Genomic DNA, 20,674 nt, shown 5'->3' with positions numbered 1-20,674 from the left:
GGATGGGCGGGATGAGCCCGGCAGGGTGGGATGGATGCTGCTCCCGGATGGCACGGGGGTGACAACCCATAAATCACGCTGGGGACAGCAGGGAGGGGTGGCTGAGGGGCAGAGTGGCTTCCCTCAAACTGCTCCTGATCCAATCTGCCATCCCCAGCTCCCAGCAGTTCTGTATCGCTGCTCCGCATGCTGCTCTGGCTGATAACCAGGGAATTGCAGCTCCTCATCAACCCAGAGGTCAAAAAGCAGCAGGAAGAGCAGAATGATTGTCCCAACAAAGGGCTGCGACAGCCCCGGTGTGGATCAGCAGGGTCCTCCTGCAATTCCCTGTGCCATTCCCAAGAGATAAGGTGGGAGGGATGCTTCCCCTCCATCCTATTTCTCTGGAGCAAAGTGTTGGGAATGTCTTCCCCAAGCACTCACAGCCACCAGCATCCCTCCTGCCCCAGTCCAGCTCATTAAAAATGGGAATAATCCCAAAATTAGAAGGCCAAAAGGTCAAGCCTCTTCTTCTTCCTCATCTGACACAGTGATACAGAGAAGCCATAAAAACACCGAGTCCTTCAAGCATTTTTTAAAAAGAAAAAGTTAAAATCCCACTTGATTTTCTGGCAAAACTTCCAGAGGCTCAGGGCACTTGGTGCTGATGGGGGTGAGTGTGCAAAGTGCTGGAGCAGAGAGGTAGGACACAGAGAGCTCCCAGAGCATGGAAACCCGATGGCTCCATCTCTCCAGGGAATTCCCTGCAGTGGGAAGTGGTTTTGCTTCAGCAGCTGCACCTTCACCATGGAACTCAAACGCTGGGAGTGGGAGCAGCCCCGCCCAACCTGCAGGGACAAAACCAAAGGCTTTAGGCAGGATGTGGCCCTAAAAACAGGGCTGAATTCCCAATTTCTCGGGTTTTTTTAAAATTTAGAATTCCTGGACATTCTGATGTGCATGTTCCGATTGTCCATTTGCGTTAAGAGGCTCAAAAAAAGGTTGCAGAGGAGGAAAATCAGGGGGTTTCCAGCAGTGGACGCTGGGTTTTGCACAGATTTTCATACAGAAAGAGAAAGCATCTACTTCCCCATGGCAGTGGTCAGTGCTGGACAGCACAGGGAAAATGCTGCAAAGAGGGTGAAGAAATGACACAGAAAATTACAGCTAAAACCCCAAGAAAGAGAAATGAGAGATAAACAGCTCTTGCTGCTCTCACTCACCGCTCGATGATGCTGTTGTTGAACTGGAGATCACAGGTGACTGACCTCATCTGCTGCAGCAGCTCCTGCATCCTGCAGGGACAAAACCAGCCCTGATTCCTGCATCCTACAGGGGTAAAATCAGCCCTAATTCCTGCATCCTGCAGGGACAAAACCAGCCCTAATTCCTGCATCCTACAGGGACAAAACTAGCCCTAATTCCTGCATCCTGCAGGACATCCAGCCCTGATTTCTGCATCCTGCAGGGACTCATCCAGCCCTGATTTCTGCATTCTACAGAGACAAAACCAGCCCTAATTCCTGCATCCTGCAGGGACTCATCCAGCCCTGATTCCTGCATCCTGCAGGGACACACCAGCCCTGACTCCCCCAGGACACTGAGCAGGGATCACACCCGGCAGGGTCACAGTTTTCCAGCCCTGCAGACACAGAGCCCTCAGCCCATTCCTGAGCAGGAGCAGCAGGAGGTTCTGCTCCTCCCCAAGGACTCACCTCAAAGCCATGTCCTGCCGTGCCTGGCTCAGGGGGACAGGGGAAGGAGGAGTTGGATCCAAACTCCATTTCTCCATCTGGAGAAGCCTGTCCAGAGCCTGTGGGGATGGAGATGGACAGTCCTGGCAGTGCCCACACCAGGGGCTGTCTGTGGGAGCCAAACCCTCGGTGGTACCCAGAGTCACACCCAGCACTTCTCCAGGTCAAATAAAGTCACCCAGGGAGCAGGACCTCCACCAGGAGGTTGTGCCCCAGCTCAGCAGCTTCACTGCAGGAGCTGGAGGTGAAGCAGCATTTTCCTTTTGCTGTAATTCCCATTTTTTGGGCACTGATCCCCCGTGCCAGGCAATCCTCAGGCCCAGAGCATGCCCCTGCCAAAGATTTCCCCACTCCCTGCTCACCCAGCGAGACAAAACAACATTTCCAGCATGGATCACCCACAAAGAACCACAGCAAGTTTAAAAACACTCCAGGCTTTCCCTGCTTAACCCAGGTGCTCCTGAGCCCTGGAGAGGGGAGCAGGAGCATTTTCGGGGAGCAGGAGCATTTTCAGGGAGCAGGAGCATTTTTAGGGAGCAGGAGCATTTTTGGGGAGCAGGAGCATTTTTGGGGAGCAGGAGCATTTTTAGGGAGCAGGAGGATTTTTAGGGAGCAGGAGGATTTTCAGGGAGCAGGCAGAGGCTCTGGAGCTACAGCCCTGCACACTTACAGCCTGCAGGCAGTCCTGGCACTCCATCATCTCCACACTGCAGGCACTGATGTGGTTGCTGAGCCTCTTCAGGTGCTTCTTGACCTCACAGACTTTCCTGGAGAGAGAAAAAAACACGACAAAACTCCCAGTCGGCGCTTGGCATCGTTAATTTTTTTTTAATGTGTTTTAATTGCACGCTGCTTTCTGCAGAGCTGTCTGGATTCAAGTGAAAATCCTGAAGGAAAGCGAATGAGTCAGAGAGGTTTTGGAATTCCAGCTGCAGCCACCACAGGCCAGGTTATCCAAACAGCACTCACAGCAAATTAATTAGGGGAAAGTTGTTGCTTGGAAATGAGGAATAATCATTAAAATCCACATTGAATGTATAATTTTCACTTTCAACAACAACAAAAACCCAACAAAACAAAAGAACAACTAAACTAAACAGGAGAAAGTTTCCTCCACTAAATATTCCAACACAACACAAAAGGACAAATTGCACACAGTCCATTCCTAGAACTTTCACTACAATTACAACATAATACTTTAATATAATTTTACTTTAAAAACATAGCTTAATATTTTTTCCCCCATTAGATTGGATGGGCAGATCCATTGCATGGATGGACACTGAGCTTTTACCCAAAAAAAGCTCCTCACACCCACCAGGCACATCATGAGTTGTATTTAAAAAGAAAAAGGTCATTTTGGCTTTAAAAAAAACGAAGGGAAGAATATTTCAGGTGAATGATCCACCTCAAGTCCCCAGAAAAACAGCCACAGACCCAGTCAGGAAACAAAACAGGACAATTAAAACTGAGGTAGCAAGAAATTAAAAATATCCAGTTGTGACTCATAAGACAGAAAAACAGGTACAAAAATATCCCAGGAAAACAGGGAGAAGTTATTTTTTTTCACCTCCCTGTGAGCAGAGGTAAAACCCTGCTTTTTATGGGGCTGGGAAAAGGCTGGGATGGGGCAAGACAAACTCTCAGCCCAAAAATCCTCCCCACATGTAAATCCAGCATGGCTGCTCCCCACCAGAAATGGGACCAGGTCAAAAAAATGGGTTTAATTCTGAGATATTCCAGAAACTCCTCCTCCCTCCATCCATCCCAGCAGCCCAGGGGAGTGCTGCTGCCTCTAAAAGCAACCTTGCCATGAAAATCCAATTTTTGCAGCATCCTCTCCCCCTCCCTGCTCTGTGCTGCTGCCACAGGCAGTGCATTGCTCTCAGTCACTGAGGGTAATTTGCTCTTTGCATTATTCCCCAAGCACCATTTAACAGAAAAATCATTCCCACTAAGTAGATCTCTCTGTCTCAAGAGCAATTTTGTCCTGATAAAATAACCTCTTCCCCCTCACCCAGAGCAAGGAAACAGTTGCTTGAACTCCAGCTGCAAGTTTGGGGGCTTTTTTAAAAAATAAACCTAAAATCACAGGGCAGAAATATGGGATAGGAGCCAGGCCACACAGTGGGATTTCCAGTGGGATCACAGAGTTGTTTGAGGGCTTTTTACCCCTTGGGAGTCCCTCAGCAGTTCCCAAAATCATCATTTCCACCTCCATCCCCATCTCAGTTCTCGATTCATAACAGAGATCTCCAAAGCCCTGATGCTGTGTGGGTTATTGCAAAGTTCCCTCTCCCAAATCCCTTTGGAAATTTCGTACCTCATCCTGCTGCTGTGCAGAGCCAGAGCCTCCTGGTACTGCTGGACACAATCATTCTGGAAAATGGACAGAACCCTCCTGGCCAGGTTCCCCAAATTCAGCCTAAACCAGGGAATAAGAGAGAGAGAACACCATTATCTCCTGGAATGTGGGAAAAGGAACATCACAGGACCTAAATTTGCTTCCTGAGTGGAGAAAGTGGGGCTGGATGCTCAGAAATGAATTACAGAGAAAACAAAGCCCAAGTGGGATGGAGAGGGAGGTTTTGGGGGATGCAGTCCACTGTCACCCCCTCTGGGGTACTGCTGAGAAATCTTGGCCTTGGAATTTAAGGCAAATTAAATTCCAAGGTTGGACTGAGCAGCAAGATAAAGGAGGCTGGGAAATTTCACCCTCCCTGCTACATGCTGGAGTGGGAATTTTGTTTCTTGAGTGTGATAAATTCTGTTGGTTTCGGTGGGAACTGAAAGGAGGATTTTTAAAGGTTCAAAAACCATCAGGCACTTCACTCCCTCACTCGCACTGGGAGTGAAGCAGAGAGGAGAGCAGGGACACTTCCTAAATCAGCATCTCAGTGAGAAAATGGCTTAAAATGAACTCCTGTGTGAGCAGCAGCCTGGATGAGTTTGAGCCTGGGAGGGGAGAGGTTGGGACTCACTTATCCAGCTTGTGGATTTGCTCCTCGTTGTAGCCCAGCCCTGGGGAGGAAAGACACTGTCACCACACACTGTCCTGCTCACAGCCCAAAAATGGGCAATTTCACTGCACACAGGGGCTGCTCAAGGGGACTTTTACAGCAAAAAATGGGCAATTTCACTGCACACAGGGGCTGCTCAAGGGGACTTTCACAGCTCAGCCCCCATGGCTCTGTCAGGACACAGAAACAGATGATCTACAAGATCCCTTCCAGCCCAAACCACTCTGTGCTTCGATGATTCCACCAAATAACTGCTAATCCCAGGAAACTGAAATCCTCCATTTTTCCACTGGGAACATTCCTGCCTCGTGTCCCCAGTGCCCACCACTCACTCAGACGTGTCCTGGCCTTCTTGAACTGCCTGTAGATCAGCTGCATCTTCTCCAGGCAGCACTCCATCTGCTGGATGCTGGAATGGGACAGAGAGGGAGGCATGAGATGGGGGTGAAATTACCACTTTGGGGTGAAATTACCACTTTGAGGTGAAATTACCACTTTGAGGTGAGCTCTGAACACCCTGTGAGTCAGGGACACTTCTCCCCAGGCTGTGCCTGGCAGGGGAACTGCTCCATCCAGGTGGGAAGAGCCAAGTGGCACCAGGGATTCCCCCACCAACCTTTTGTCTTCGTGCACTTGCTGCCTGTCCTTCACCAGCTCGGCCAAAATGCCATCCAGAGCCCCTTGGAAGTCAAAGATGCTGTGGGAGCACTGGGAGAGCTCCTCATCCACCTGCATAGGACAGGGAGAGGTTGGGAGCAGCAGCTCTGAGAGCTGTGGGTGCTCCTGGACCTGGGGATGCTCCTCACCCTCTGCAGCCTTGTCTTCACCACGGCCACATCCACCCCAGCTTGGCCCCTGCTGCCTGCAGGAACAGCCTCACACCTGAGAAATCACAGAAGATGAATATTCCTGCAGGAGGAAATAATCCAGAGGCAGCTGGCACTGGGCTGGAGGAATCCATCCCGTGGTGGAGGCAGCGTTGGAGCTGCAAAGTGCTTTCTGAGTTTTCAGAGCACCACATCTGAGCCACGAGATGCAAAGTGCTGATCCAGGAAAAACTCGCCCCGTTGTGTCCAATTTGTTCCAAAATTGTGGGTTTTACACCCCCTGGCTTCAGGCCAGATGGGATGCTGTCTGTTGTCCCTGCAGCTGGCAGGAGAGCTGGGCTGAGCGTGGCAAAGTCAGCAGAAATATTCCTGATGCAGAGGGCTGGATGAGCCAGAGCTTCCAGCTGCAGCATTGCTGCTCTTGGCACTCCAGCCCCGAGCTCATCCCCCTGAACTCAATGGGAACCACGTGTCCCTGGTTTTTTTTTTTCCAGATGAAATGGAAATTAAGAGACTTTGCTAAATGGCAGAGAATGAAAGAACAGCAAGCCAGCGGCAAAGAATTTTCCACTACAACATCAACAACAAAAAAGCAACAGAAAATAAAAATACCCATGGGTTGCTTTGGATAAAATGGGTTCAGCTTCATCCAGGGCGGCCGGGTGGGAATTTTTCCCACACAGTGAGAAAGCCTCCTACCTCCCAGATATCAGCTTGTTCCTGGGATTTTCCTTATTCCTGATTACCCAGGCACCTTTGGGAGCCCCATATCTTATCAGCCCCAGCCCAGAGCCTGCAGCCCACACTTACAGCATGTGTGTTTTCCCCTGGGTGAGCTGCAGGCAGGCCAGCACGGCGTGAGCTCCCCTCCTCTGCTCCAAAATCCTGGAGCACTCTGTTTTCAGGTTCCCTCTGCCAAGAGAGTGAAAACAGCCCCTCCAACATGTGCTCCTGGGGTCACTGATCCATCCCAGCTGCATGGGAAGGGGGTTGGGTGGAGCTGGTGGTTTCTCTCAGGCTGCTCCTGAGACAATGGGGGGCTGCATGCACCTAAAATTGGGTGTGGCTGCTGGTTTTAGGGTCTCCCACTCTGCTCACAGTCCTGCCCTGATGGGAGTGGGTTGGGCAGGAAAAGCCATTGTGGAGTCATGGATTGGTTTGGGTTGGAAGAGATCTAAAAGCTCATCTCATTCCAGCCCTGTGCCAACACCTTCCACTGATGCACAGTGATGATAAAAACTATAATAATAATAATAAATTTTGCTCTTTTTCTCAGGCTCTCCTGAACTGAAAGAAGTGACTCAAAAGGAACCAAAGAGGACAGAAGCATCCTCACAACACCGAGGGGTGTTTTCCTACAGGTGCAGCCCCATGGGGACACCCTGACCCTCCTGCTCTGCCCCCTCCCAGTCCCCCATCCCACCCTCCCCACTGCTCCCACACTCTCTGCGAGAGGCTGGAAAACCCCAAGAGGGTTTAACCCAACACCCAAACCCCTCGGTCCCCCATGTCCCCGCTCTGTCCCTGCCCCAGCGGTGGCTCTGTCACTCACATCACCCAGTGGAGACCCCTGGCCAGCAGCTCCCGGCCGCGCCGCAGGGTCTGCCCGACGCGCAGGGTCTGGTGAGCTGCACCCATGGCACTCTGCGGGGCAAAGGGCACTGCCAGGGCCTGTGCCAGGCTCAGGACACTGCCAGAGCCTGTGCCAGGCTCAGGACACTGCCAGGACAGCGCCAGGGCTGCCCAGAGCCACACACACCCACCTTGGCTGTGCTGCAATCAGCCACCACGTCCACCCTGGGCACGAACTTGGGGAACTCCAGCGCCGCTGGAAAGACAGGAGGGGTCAGGGGTTTTGGGGACAAGGCTGGGACAGCTGCCACCCACCAAACCAGCCCTGTGACCACTCAGGATTTCAGCTCCTCAGTGCAGCCCTCCAGGATATTCTGGAAGCATGGATGAAGGCAGGAATTCCCTGCAGAGCCCAGTGTGGCTGTGGAACAGCAGCACATGGCAGGGGAAAAGTGATCCTGAAAACTCCTAATCCTGCTCTTCCTCCTGCCCTGCAGCAGGGACCAGAGACAGGGCAGGGAATTGGGACTGAACTGGTGTCAGCAACAGGAATTGGCACTGGGAACCAGCACTCCCCACTGCTGGAACTGGGGTCACTGCTGGGAATGGTGACAGGCACAGCCTGGCAGTGGGAAAAGCGACCAGTCTGGTGAACTGGGAGCCCTGCTGGAACTGGGATAGAACTCCAACACTGCCCAGGCACCAAGGCCTGGCATCATGCAGGAAATGGTCCCATCATCCAGCTGAGAAATGGGAAATCTCTCAGGATAAGAACTGGAAGAAATCCCTCCTCCAACAGCCACTCTCCAGCCAGCCACACTCACGGTCTCTGTACCGAACCCCCACCACGTCCTCGGGCTGCTCTGAGGTGCTCAGCAAGGTCAGAGGGCTGCACTCTGTGGTCTTGCAGAAATTATGAGCTTGCAGATTGGGATCCAGCTCGTACAGGTGTCCTTCAAAAAAATATTCTTGATGGTGAGGGGCTATATTTGTCTGTTTGAAGACGGCGTCTAAAAACTTGGTGGTACTGAAATGGAGAGAGGAATGAAAGGGTGGAGATAAGCAATGAGGTGAGCACACAGATTTCCAGCACTTTAGCAGCCTGCTGCCCTCAAAATACCAAAATAATTATATTTTTTTCATTGCACAAGGTCAGCAGAGCCCCCTGGACACCTCCCTGAGGCTCTCAGTGTCCCCACAGCTCCATTAGTGCACTTCCAGCAAGGGCTCCAAATCCCCAAAATTACCTCTGACACAGCCTTACGTGTTGTAGGAGTGGATGTAGATGCGGTGGGAGGACGCCTGCTGCAGGGAGAACACGTCCACCACCATCCTGTGCAAAATGTCGTTGGTTCCTGCAAAGAACTGGTCGAAGCCCCAGCATTTCTCCTGATCCACCTCCAGGATGTTGGCCAGGATGGGGATCAGCTGGTCCTTCAGCCCCCTGCAGCAGCAAGGGAAGAAGAGGTGTTTGCACACACTGAGTCCCAAATGCTGTCACTGCAGGGACACTGAGATCCCCTGCCCTGCCCTGCACCCCCTTTTCCCAGCTGGAAAGCAAAGCCCTGCTCTGAAAGCTGTTTCACCCAAAGATGAAAAGCTCAGCTGTGTTTTTAACCCCTCCTGTGCTGTCTGAGGACAGGGGACCTGACGGGACACTCACCTGGAGAGGCGGCAGGTGATGGGCAGCTCGTAGCTCCACTCGATGTTCCCGTTCTCCTGCCTCTGGATCCCTGCGATGGCTCCAGGAGGCTTTTCTGTGGTGATTTTGTACCTGAGGGAAGGGAATTGCTCACTGCTGACCCGAGCCAAGTGAGCTCTGTTTGGGCACTGCATCCCTCGGGTTGAGGAAAAGGACAGAGCGTGGATGGGCTGGGAGAGACATGATTCACTGAGAAAATGAAGTGCCCAGAGGGAAAACACTGCAAGAACAGTCAAAACCTTTCAAGAGAGCATTAACCCTGCCTCCCTTTCCAGCTGTTTAGCCAGGAGGTCATGGGAATATATTTTATAGAATTATTTGAGTTGGAAGGGACCTTAAAAATCATCTGGTTCCAAGCCCTGCCCTGGGCAGGGATATCCCCCATGCCCAGTGCTCCATCCAACCATCCCATTTGGAGGGAAAAGTGGGACATGGATTGTCCCCCACACAGCACACACAGCACTCCCCATGGGCTCCTTGACAGGCTTTGAGGCCATGTGGGATCAAACGAGCAGGGAACTGCCACAGCCCCAGGGCCACCACACTGTCCCAGCTCCCCAGGGGACCTACATGATCTCCTTGTTCCTGCGGGGTCCCCCGAAGGGCACGAAGGGGAGGCTGCCGGTGGCAGCGTGGTAGAAGGTGACACCGATGCTCCAGAGGTCCACAGTGACACCAAACGCCTTCTGCTGTGGCTTGCGCAGCACAGCTCGCTCATACACATCGGGGTGCTGCGGGGGGACAGAGCAAGGGGTCCTGCCAAACCCACCCCTGTAACCCCCCACAACAGCACTGAGCCCATCCCCTGCCAAAAACGAGAGCAGGCTCTCCAAGCTGCTGCTCCCAAGCCACCCAGCTGTCAGACTGAGGGACGGGGATCAGCCTCCCCCAGGTGCCACCAGACTGGGACGTGCCCTACTCACAAGATACTCCTCTGTCCCATAGACAGACACAAACTTTTCATCGTCCTCCAGCTCTCGGGCAGCTCCAAAATCGGTCAGTTTGTAGATGCTCTGCCCGTCCTCCCCCACGAGGCGCATGATGTTGCCGGGTTTGATGTCTCTGTGGACAACGCCGTTCTCACGGAGGTGGTTCATCCCTGCCACTGGGCACACGTGGGGAAGCAGCATTGGTGTGGGGCTGGAGCACACGGCTCCAGGAGTGAGTTTAGGAGTGGGAGGAGGGCTGGAGAGGGGGTGAATCCCAGGGTGGTTGTGTTTCAGTGAGGGATGGAGAGGGTGGGGATATGGCAGGGCACTGCCCTGGTGCTCCTCCATCCTGGGGCACAGCCTGTTCCCACAGCAGCTCCCAGAGCAAGGGGAAACCCTCAGGCTGTCCCTGAACACAGAGCTCAACCCCACCCTGCTCAGAGGTACAATCTCTGAGCCCTCATTCCATCACCAAGGCTGGTGCCTCCAGGGTCCCAGCAGCACCCTGAGGTCCCCACCTGGAGGGTCTCAGTCCCTGGGGGTCCCAAACCTCCACACTCACCCACACACTGCAGCACGATGAGGAACTCAGACTCAGCCAGGCCAAAGGCATTCGCTGGATCTTCCAGCACGTTCAGCAAGCTGCCACTGGAGCAATATTCCATCACCAGCACCTTCTGCTTGCTGCTGCCCTGCGGTGGGAGACACCAGGAGGGCTCAGCCAGCCCCCTGTCCCAGCCACTGGCCTGTCCCCTCCCCGGGTTGGTGGCCCCGAGGGTTTCCCAGCTGGGGTCGCACTCACTGTCTCCTCCACGGCAAACAGTTTGACAATGTTTTTGTGGTTCAGCTTCCGCAGCATCTCGAACTCTCTCATCTGCACCTCCTGGGGCCGCAGGTAGCTGGCATTGTTAAACACCTTCACAGCAACCAGCTCCCCCGATTTCTGGGAAAAGAAGGAAAAGAGGGGAAGAAAACACGAGGTGATGTCGCTGATGTGCAAAGCATCTCCAGGCGCTGTCGCTGCTCTCTCAGCCCGCTCGGGATGCACACAACGCTGCCTCTGTCACGCGTTTGCTCCGCTGCACAAACAAACTGCTGCTCTTCACCTCCCGGCGCTTCCTGTCGCGTCACCCTCGTGCTGCGTGTCCCCGTGGTTATTTGGCCCAAAAAATGTCCCGTCCGGAGCCGAGGGTGGCATCTCCCCGCGGGATGGGGATGTTCCCAGCCCGCTTCGCCTCTCCCGCAGTTTGCTCAACAAACTTCAAAGGCTGGCGAGGAGCAGAGCTCGCTCCAAGCCTGGCGAGTGTTTGCATGAAGTATGCAAATGGCCAAGGATGGGGTTTTCGAAACCTCTGGGCATTCCCCGGAAAAGAGCTCCTTCCCCCTGCGCCGCTCGGGAATGGGGCGGAGGGAACCCCAAAAGTCGCCCTGGACCCGCAGAGCAGGGGGAGGAGCCGCATGGAAAATGAAAATAAACCCAAAGCAGTCCCTGAGCTGCTCCCCAGCCGAGGATCTCCCGGGAGGGCGAGCGGAGCACGGTTATCCCATGGGGCGGGAGGGATGGGCGCACCGGGATTCGGGGTTTTTGGGGTTTCTGCCCCCCAGCTGCCCCCGCTCACCTTGTTGCGAGCTTTGTAGACACAGGCCGTGGCCCCCTGGCCCAGGAGGTCCTCGGTGCTCCAGAGGTAGTTGGGGGTGCTCTGCATGTCCGGCGGGAAGCGCAGGGCTCAGCCCGGGGATCGCTGCCCACCCTCTCGCCCCGCGCCGGGCAGCGCTGCGGGAAACGCCAAGGAGAGCAGCGGCCGGGCTGAGCATGGAGCGAGCCGCAGCTCTGCCACAACCCGCCCGCCGGGACCTGCCGGGGCTGGCAGAGAACCCCGCCAGATGCCAAAACTCGGGAGAGAACGAGCGGCGAGAGAGGCACCTCCCCGCCCCGGGAACTGAAACCTGCGGCTTGCGAAACCCGCCCGGCGAGCACCGGCCGCGCTGCAGGAGGAAATGCTGCAGCTTCCTGCTCGAGAGAAAACTTCCCAGTGGTGCAGCAGCGCCGGGCACGGCGGGCTCTGAGACCGGGATGGGCTCCGGGGCGGCGGGAGGAGCTGAGCTCCCTGCCGGGCAGGGATTTGGGAAGCGGAGCTGGATCGGGATCTGTGTGCAGGGCTGGTGTTGAACCTTTGTTAGCTGTGCCGGCGGAGGGTCAGCGCTCAGCCCCTGGCATGGACTCAGCATCACCCGGTATGGACACAGCATCAGCTGGAATGGACACAGCATCACCTGGCAAAGCTGTCACGGAGCTGCTTGGAGTCTCTATCAGGGATTAGGATGCACGGTGGGATGTGGGATGGGATAATGCAGGACAGGGTGGGATGCAGGATGCAGGGCAGGATGTGGAATTCAGGGAGAGATGAAGGATACAGGGCAGGATGTGGGATTCAGTGTGGGATGCAGTGCAGGATGTGGGATGTAGGGAGAGATGCAGGGCGGGATGTGGGATTCAGTGTGGGATGCAGGGAGGGATTCAGGGCACTCTGCTACCTGCACAGGACAGAGCAGGGCTGCTCCTGCCCCTGCTCATTTTTGCGTCACCTTGACCAGCTCAGCACCTGTCAGGAATTATTTCAGGCTGCTGTGGATGTGTCTGAAGGCTCCATCCTCACCAATAAAGCCTCCTGAGATCTGAGAGTATGTGGCATCCAAAAATCGACACCACTTCAGCCTGCACACAAACTCCACCCCGAATGAGTTCCTTAATTCCTGCTGAGCTTCATTTTCCCAGCCATTTCCCCAGTGGGCCTAGAAAATCCTCCTGAGAACTGACTGAGGGCACAGCCTGGCCTTTTCCCAGGGTTATCCAAGGGATCCTGCAGCAGGAAGGGGTGGCAGAGTCACAGCAGTGACGTCGATTTAACCATGCAGAACTTGCAATCACTCTGATTAAAGCCATTCTGCTGCAGCTCAGCTGACAGGAAGAGAAAGGGCCCGGCTGACTTCTTGAAATCGTGTCTGGTTTTACTTTCTGTGCCTGTGGTGGTGGCTGTGTCCTTTAAAAGGAACCATCAGGCTGTCCCCACACTGCTGGCCACATGTGGGGTGCAAAGAACTCACCCCCAAAGCCTGCCTGGCTTCTTTCAGCCATGCTCTCCTTTCTTTTGCTACTTTTTATTAATTCCCAGCTAATTTTCTCTCCCTGGTTTCCCCATCAGCAGGTTTTATCCTCCCACCTGAGCCCACAGGGGATGTGCCCACCTGGGGTGGTGGCACAGCCAGCCTGGCACAGGCTGAGAGAGCAAAACTCTGGCCCTGAAAGCAATTTGTGACAAAAATTAATTGTTCCAGCTGGTGGCAGCAAAGCCCAAAGAATAAAGGACAAGCAGGGAGCTCTGTGTGCAGCAGGGACCTCGACCTTGGGGTCAGAAAATCTGAGAATCCCACGAGCACAGTGATGTCCCCACAGTGTCCCTGGGACATCTCTGTGGGATCCGAACCCTCCCATCACTCCCCAGGGCATTTCTTTGTTAAAAACCACAATAATGAGGTTTGTGAGGCAGGGTCAGACCCACCTGTGGTTTGATGAGGGTTTAAGGGATAAATCTCAGCTGGACAGTGACCAAGGGAAAAATCAAAAATCCATTATCTGTCACCCCATTGCTCTCTGACTCCTATTTCATGTTTTTAAAACAAAAAACCACCACCAGCGTGCCCAGCCTGCTTTAGGGTGGCACCACAGAGCTGCTGTGATTTTGGGGTGAAAGCATCCCTGATTCCCAGCTCTTGAACCCCTACAAGAGGAGATGTGAGACAGGAAGCCTCAGTTAAACATCAAATCTCATAATAAATAAGAAATTTCTTGAAATCTAAACAAAAGGAAGCCAAAACCAAAAAAGGCCCATTGAAAACCTGAGATGGGGGAAAGCTGGCAATGATAATAATAATGATCCAATCCATAATCTCAATCTTAAATCCTCTTTCCTCAGACAGTTGGGGGTCCATCCTCTGCAGGAAAATGATGAAGATTAAGCATTTTTAAATCAGGTCACTGCAAGGGAAGTGTTTTCCCCAGGGAATGCTGCTGGGGTAGGTGTGTGCCAGCCTGGGCTGGGGGAACTGGGATCAGCAGTCAGTGGGATCACAGAAAAGGGTTTGGGTTGGGGGAAACCTTTAAGGTTTTATCATTCCACCCCCTGCCTTGGGCAGGGACACCTCCCACTGTCCCAGGGTGCTCCAAGCTGGCTTTGGACACTTCCAGGGGCAGCCACAGCTTCTCTGGGAGTTCCTCCCCACCCTCACAGGGAGGAATTTCTTCCCAACATCCCATTAAACCCTCTCCTTCTGGCCATTCTCCTGTCCCATCACCCCATCCTCTGTATCCCCCTCATCTCAGTGCCACCACACTGCTCCTGCCCTGCTGCCACCGAGTGTCCCAGTGCCCAGGAATGGCCCTGTGTGCTCCCAAACCCTGCACATCCTTCCTTCCCAACTTACCAGCATTCCTGAGGATCCCAAACCCCCCAGGCCATGCTCTCCCCCTCAAACCCCACTGCAGACATCACACACCAGCACCCTCAGGTCAGTGTTTCCACCATACCCAAAACATTTATTTCTCCAAAACTATTGCTAATGACAATGGATACATTTTTTTTGTTGCGCCCCAAGTATGGATTTAACACTTCCAACACATCGACTCCTAATACTGTACAATACTGTACCAAAAGGGGGGAGAAAAAACCAACAAAAAAAAACCAAAAGAAGGCTGTACCTCCATATTGTACAGAGTTCTATGTACAAAGTACAATTTTACACAGTTTAATATATACACCATATATATATTGGTGTAGAAGACATGAAACAATGGAAACTCGTTTTAGCAAGAACATTCCACCCCACCAAGTGCTGTCCATAACCTCGGGTTCAGACAGAAAACACCATTTTTACACTTCCCAACCCGATTTTCCTGCCTCACAGCAGAAGCACAGCATGGCTGGGACCCTCAGAAATCAGAGATGGTTTCCAGGAACAGCCCTACACAGAGCTGGGCTCTGAAGAAGCTGCTGCTCCCAAGTATTGCTCCAGCAGTTTGGCACGCTCAGAGCCCAACCCAACCCTGCTGCTCCATCCCAGGAGGAAAGGCTGCAGATCCCACCTCAGCAGCAGGTCACCCCAGTGCCTCCAGAAGGATGGTTCCACCCACGATTCCCGCTGCAAACTGCTCACTATTTACCCTGTAGGAAGCTTGGCAGGTCAAGTATTAGCACAGCAGGAAGCTGCTTTCCCTCTCCACCTTCGCCTCTTTTTGGCCCAAAGGTGTAAAACACCACTTTTGGCCCAAACTGTGTTAGAGGAAGCACAAAATTTAACAGGAAAATTAAAAAAAAAAATACCTCAACAAAACCTTTCCACTTTCCAGGCTTTCAATGGCTGTTTTGGCATGTCTAGAGCCACCCAAAGAGGTGGTTTGCTGCTAGAACTGAGCCTGGAAAAGAATTCAACCACTTGTGCGTGACACAGCCAGGGCCATCCCAGCCCTGCAGGCACCAGGCAGAGGGTCAAGTATTTCTAATTTTTTTATGTTTTTTCAAGTACCAGGTTGTCACACAGACGCAGAGACACGCAGGGAGCTGATCTGGAAAGAGCTCCAACCCCGAAATTCAGTCCATGAAGTGCTTGGTGTTTCCCCAGAGCATCCCTGGGGGAATGATGTTCCCTCCTGTCCACCTCTTGTGCCACCAGCCCATCAAAGGAACAGCTTTATGTCCCCAGCTCCCTTTGTGGGGCATTAGCCAAGGCCAGATGAGCCCAAAAACAGGGCTTCTTATTTTTGTGAAAGCTAAAAATCTCAAAATAAATAAATCCCCAGCTTGTTAAATTCAATTTCCCGTTCTGGACAGGCCTTCAAGTGATGGAAATACCCCAATGCTCCCATTTTCCCGTTTCTGAAGCAGTTTCACTGTGTTTTGGGGACATCCCTGCACACCCAGGGCTTGGTCCTGCCAAGCACAGGTGTCCCTGAGTGGCCACCAAAGCAGTGCCACCCCCAGGGGACAGAGCCACCTCCTTCTCCTCCCAGAAGTGCTGCACAAGGGGCAGAGCTCAACCTCCCACCGAGCCAAACTGGCTCCACAGGGATTTTTGGGGTGTTTTTCCATCATTCCTGATTCCTCACTGAGAGCATCACCTCCTGGCAGTGTCCCCTCCTCGTGGATCCCACAGACTGTTCCTGGGAAGGATGGGAAGTGCTGAGAACCAGGGACATCATTTCTGCAGAGCAACAGACCTAACAAATCCCCAAACCGACACAGTTCCACCGAATTTGAGGTTTTTGACACAGAGAAGAAGAGGAATAAGGCAGCAAACTCCACCTGCAAGGAGCTTCTCTTGTCTCAGTATTGCTGGAGCTCTTCAAGCACACCCTGGATGAAGTGCAAGGTGGGGAACCACAACAGATGGAATTTCTTGCCAAACTGAAGCGTTTCGATTCAGTAAATAAATTTATGAGAACTCGGTTATCTTAACCTACTTTTGTGCAAGAACAATCTTGCCTTTAAAAAAAAAAAAAATTAAAAAAAAAAAAATCAACATAAACTCCCAAAACCCAACACATGAGGTATTCAGCACAGGAAACCCAAAGACTCCTTTTGAACAGGTATCAAAATACAGACATATACAACAACTTTTTTTTTTTTTTTTCTGCTGTCACAGTGCACTCTAATTATTTACTCATTTTCATTGCAATAAAATACCCAGCACAGACCAAGTGAGAGGGTTTGCTCGTGTCCCACTGCTCGGACATGAAGGACAAATTTACAATTTATAAACTTTGGACGACCTCAGAGAGGCAGAAATTCAGCAATGGTTAAAGCACACTGCTCCATTCCCAACTAGGGAAATACACCAGAAAAGGTCTGAGCTTCAGAAACCATTCAGATCACCTAAAAACCTTGTTTCATTCTCAAAGTTTTTTTTTTTTCATTTTTTTTGCTTCGGATTATTTCAATCCAACACCTGATGAACAAAACCCCGTTGTTCACTCAGAGCACTATCGACCAGACAGACGTAATTCCAGTTATCAAACACTTCCCTTGTCTTTACATTTTGACACAAACGTTACGGGGAAAAGTCACGAAAAGAGGATTTCCGTGGAAGAGCTGATATTTCTGTCGGGATGTGGAGGTGTGGAGTGCCACTGGTACCTCCCCAGGCCAACCACTGGGTCACACTTGGCCACTCCACGTGGATCTCTCCTGGTTCTGCAGGGAGGGAACTTTGCCAGTTCCTCCTTCCCACCTTGCCAGCAGCAGCTGCTAGTAAACCCCTCGTGGCAAACATCCTTGTGCGTTCAGAGAGAGAAGCAGACAAGCTGAAAATCTCCCCTTTATTCTGATTTTGGTGGGATTTTCTCGTCTTGCTCCCCCCAGGTGTGATTTTCCTCTGGGCAGAGCTCGAGGAAGAGGAAGGATGTTGAGTCTGTCCTATTGCTTGTGTCAATCACAGTGCACACCAGAATTCCAGTTGAGTTGCTCCATATCCAGGTGATCCTGCCAAGCACCTCTTGGCAGCAGGATTGTCCCAGAGCTGTGGATGCTGGAGAAGCACAGTAATTCAGATACAGACAGTTGCTGTTACAGTAACCTGAAGTGTTTTATTTTTATTTTCCTTTCCACCTAATTCCATGCTTGAAGCTGGAAAAGAGCAGCTCCTCCAATGTGCTGTGCGTGGCTGGACACTTATTCTTAGGAACATCAATGCTAGGCATAAAAATGTAAAAAAAGAAAATAAGGCATTAAAATGAGCCAAAGTCAGTTTACAGAGATCCTGCTCTTGACACAGATTAACTTCGGTCATTAGTGACCAAAAAAAAAAAAAAAAAAAAGAAAATAACAACAACAAAAATTCTTACTAAAAAGGAAATGCCAGAAAGTTCTGCCTGAGCAAAAAATTACAAGTTTAATCATTCTATTTTTTTTTCCCCCCGAAAGAACAAGTGATTCCTTGGTGGTAGAAGTCCATCAGAACCTGAGAGGAAAGGTCGCTGGTGGCGCTGGTGGCATCTCCTGGAGGGACAGGGACAGTGCCACTCGTACCATGGGAAAGCTGAGCAGACATGGGGAACAAGGAGTGTCCTCAGCAAAACCTTCCCAGTGCTTCCCTGTTTTTGGATGTCCTTAATTCAGAGCCCAGAGAAAGCTGGCGTTTGGAAAAGGTGTGATTAATTCAATTTTTAATTAATCAGACGGATTGATTGCTTCTGCAGCGAGGGGGTTGTGCGTTGGGGACGGACAGGGAGGCAGGAAAACCCTGTCCCGTTTTTCCAAACATCCTAAAAGGATCAGAAAAGGACATTTCTGCAACTCTTCTCCGTTTCTTCTCTTTTAAGTGCCAATTGCCTTTGCAGTCACCAGGAACTCACAAACCGAAGGGAAACAAAATGACTTTTCTTCTCTTGTCCTTGGATTTATTATTTTTCGGAAGCCTAAGACGTGCAGCTTGTTGGAAATCCCAGAAAAGCCCAGGAACGAGGCAAGCTGAGGCTCAGCCAGTCCCCACTCCTAAGTGGCACATGCCTCTAGATTTAATTATTAAATTAAATAAATGTGGGCGCTGGGGAGAATTGAATTCCCAGGGGAGCACAGAGGATTCCGTGGGTGCTGCTGGCAGGCAGAGCCTTTGCTGCCTACAGATAAATACAAATGGAAGGAATTCATCCCCAGGGCAGTCCCACACGGACAGGAGCCACCCCAGGAGCCACGTGCTGTCACAGCCCTGTCCCCAGCAGTGTCCCTGCACTGCTCTATGAGAGCAGAGGTCCCCAGAGAGGGACGAGGCAGGGAGCTTGAGAACTCCTGAGAGAAGTTTTTACAGTGCTTGTTGCTGGGATTTGGGGTCAGGATCCGTCCTGAGGCAGAGCAGGAGTGTGTGTGTTGGGAAGGAACTCCCAGCAGAGGATGCTGATCTGCAAAATTATCTTGATTTTTTTTTTTTTTTTTTTTACATTCAGTGTCCCGGGAGCAAACACCACAGCAGAGCCCACGGGCTGGAAATGACACTGGAAACAATAAAAGCTGCTTTTAAATATGGGACAGCAAAGGGGGAAACCAGTAAGGATTGTCCATGAGCAACAACTGGGCTCTTTCTTGTGCTCCCAAACCTCAGGAACATGTTTGTTTATATTTGCACAGACACATATTACGTAGAACTCCACAAAATCTAAGAGTGTTCCAGAGTAAACTATTTTTTTTTCCATGACAACTAAAGCATGAGGCTGGATGGCCAAGGGCTTTGGCCCTGAGGGGGAGGAATGGGCAGCAAACAAACAAAACCAGAGGATGTGATGGAAGTCAAGACAGACCCTTAACCACCGTGGCACCAGCGGGCGACGGAATAATAATAATAATTATAATAATAATAATAATAATGCACAAGAAACAGGCATGTCCAAGCTCCACGTAACCAGTGGCACCAAAACATGCAATAGACTAAAATCTATCCTATTGTTTCCCTGTGATAAATGAAACACAGAATACAGAAGTCACCACACCAGTACCCAAAAACAGGACGCCACCAAATGTCCCTTTCCGCGGCCCAACGCTCCAAAAAGGCCTCGAAACCAAAATCCAACTCATCCCTTGGCGTCCTCCTGCTCAGCTTCACAGTGGATGGTGGATTGTGGGTTTCCCAAGCGTGGCAGGAGCTGTCTCAGGGACAAGGTTGTCACCGCTCAGCGAGCAGCACTTCACCTTCAGTCCAACAATTCCTTAAATAGCAATTTTAGAGTCTTTGACAGTCTCTCTCCATCCGGACCAGCAGGAGTTGTACCAGAGAGCAGCGTGGGCTTTGTCACACAGTACACGACTTGTCTGGGGGCTGCTGAGCTGCCGAGGAGGTCACAGCAGGGCTGGTGGCACTGCTCTTGGGGAACAGGGCAGGCTTGGGCCGCGTGGCCGGCGGCTTCACCTGCGTGGCCATCTTGACCGACTTGACCGGCCGGAAGGTGCAGGGAATGTCCCCAGCCGTGCTGGCACTGCGCTGGAAGGGGGGCTCAGTGTCCTTGAGGAGCTGGGTGTGCAGGGGGCTGGAGGGCTCCGAGGTGGGGGCCACCACGGGGGAGGTTTTCAGGGGCTCCAGGGTGTCCAGCACCACGTCGGGAGTCTGCTTGACGCTGCTCTGCCTCTCCAGCTCCCGCAGCTCGTTCAGCGCCGAGTTCATGGTGGCCTCGATGTCCTGCAAGAGCAGCAGAGGGGCACAGTGAAGGCACAGCCCAGACACACAGAGAAGGAGGTAAAAGTCAGGTTTGGAGTGCATTTTGGTTTTCTGAACACCAACACTAGAATTGAGGACCAAACTGCACAGCATCGCATTCTGCAGCTGATAATCACAGCCCAGACACACATATAATGGGATAAAAATCAGGTTTTGAGGAGATTTTTGTCTTCTAAACACTCAAATCAAGGACTAAACTGCAGCATCGCATCCTGCAGCCAATAATCAAGAGCCCAGGCACAGCCCAGACACACTAAGAGTGAGATGAAAGTCAGGTTTGGAGTGCATTTTTGTTTTCTGAACACCAGCACTCGAATCGAGGACCAAACCGCGCAGCATCGCGTCCTGCAGCTGATAATCACAGCCCAGCCACACAAATAACGAGATAAAAGTCAGGTTTTTAACACGTTTTTGTCTTCTAAACACTCAAATCAAGGACCAAACCACGCAGCATCGCGTCCTACAGCTGACAATCACAGCCCAGACACAAAAATAACAAGATAAAAGTCAAATTTTGAGCACATTTTTGTTTTCTAAACACCAACACGAGAATCAAGGACCAAACTGCACAGGATCACATCCTGCAGCTAATCATCACTAAGATTTTCCAGCAACAGGGAGGAAAATAATTGCCAGC

The 20,674-nt window shown here is 51.8% G+C and overlaps 2 protein-coding genes across 6 annotated transcripts in view; both read right to left on the bottom strand.

Moving 5' to 3' along the window:
* Positions 1-558: 558 nt before the first annotated feature.
* Positions 559-12,057, bottom strand: IKBKE (inhibitor of nuclear factor kappa B kinase subunit epsilon). Of its 3 annotated transcripts, none has more exons than XM_085044239.1 (20): positions 11,403-12,057; positions 10,586-10,726; positions 10,346-10,475; positions 9,778-9,959; positions 9,425-9,585; positions 8,816-8,926; positions 8,417-8,596; positions 7,977-8,179; positions 7,344-7,408; positions 7,133-7,224; positions 6,391-6,492; positions 5,560-5,635; positions 5,370-5,482; positions 5,086-5,162; positions 4,715-4,754; positions 4,057-4,158; positions 2,404-2,500; positions 1,695-1,792; positions 1,203-1,301; positions 559-827 (listed from the first exon to the last, which is right to left on the bottom strand). In XM_085044239.1, the coding sequence occupies exons 1-20, from the start codon at positions 11,487-11,489 to the stop codon at positions 794-796; spliced, it is 2,190 nt and encodes a 729-aa protein (XP_084900365.1). In that variant the 5' UTR covers positions 11,490-12,057; the 3' UTR covers positions 559-793. The 3 variants fall into 3 exon arrangements, with proteins under 3 accessions (XP_084900365.1, XP_084900366.1, XP_084900364.1); XM_085044240.1 differs by having other exon boundaries at positions 1,203-1,274; XM_085044238.1 differs by lacking the exon at positions 559-827 and adding an exon at positions 852-1,108 and having other exon boundaries at positions 1,203-1,274.
* A 2,293-nt stretch (positions 12,058-14,350) lies between these two features.
* The window catches only part of SRGAP2 (SLIT-ROBO Rho GTPase activating protein 2), a 92,454-nt gene continuing 86,130 nt past the window's right edge, over positions 14,351-20,674 (bottom strand). For all 3 annotated transcript variants that reach the window (XM_085044355.1, XM_085044357.1, XM_085044356.1), the window contains one exon: positions 14,351-19,998. In XM_085044355.1, coding sequence (XP_084900481.1) covers positions 19,615-19,998 — 384 coding nt within the window. In that variant the 3' untranslated portion in view covers positions 14,351-19,614. The remainder of the gene's footprint in view (positions 19,999-20,674) is intronic.

Source organism: Lichenostomus cassidix, unplaced genomic scaffold (genome assembly GCF_008360975.1).
Source record: "Lichenostomus cassidix isolate B80296 unplaced genomic scaffold, HeHo_3.0 unassigened_scaffold_chr26, whole genome shotgun sequence".
Lineage (NCBI taxonomy): Eukaryota > Metazoa > Chordata > Aves > Passeriformes > Meliphagidae > Lichenostomus > Lichenostomus cassidix.
Note: the sequence above shows the minus strand (reverse complement) of the source record. Positions and strands in the feature narration are given on the sequence as shown.

Coding starts and splice junctions, on each gene's coding strand:
- IKBKE (XM_085044238.1), bottom strand. CDS start 11,489: ATGCAGAGCACCCCCAACTACCTCTGGAGCACCGAGGACCTCCTGGGC. Junction 1,793..2,403: donor GCCAGGACTGCCTGCAGGCT/GTAAGTGTGCAG, acceptor CCATCCCCACAG/GCTCTGGACAGGCTTCTCCA. Junction 1,275..1,694: donor CGGCAGGACATGGCTTTGAG/GTGAGTCCTTGG, acceptor TTGTCCCTGCAG/GATGCAGGAGCTGCTGCAGC.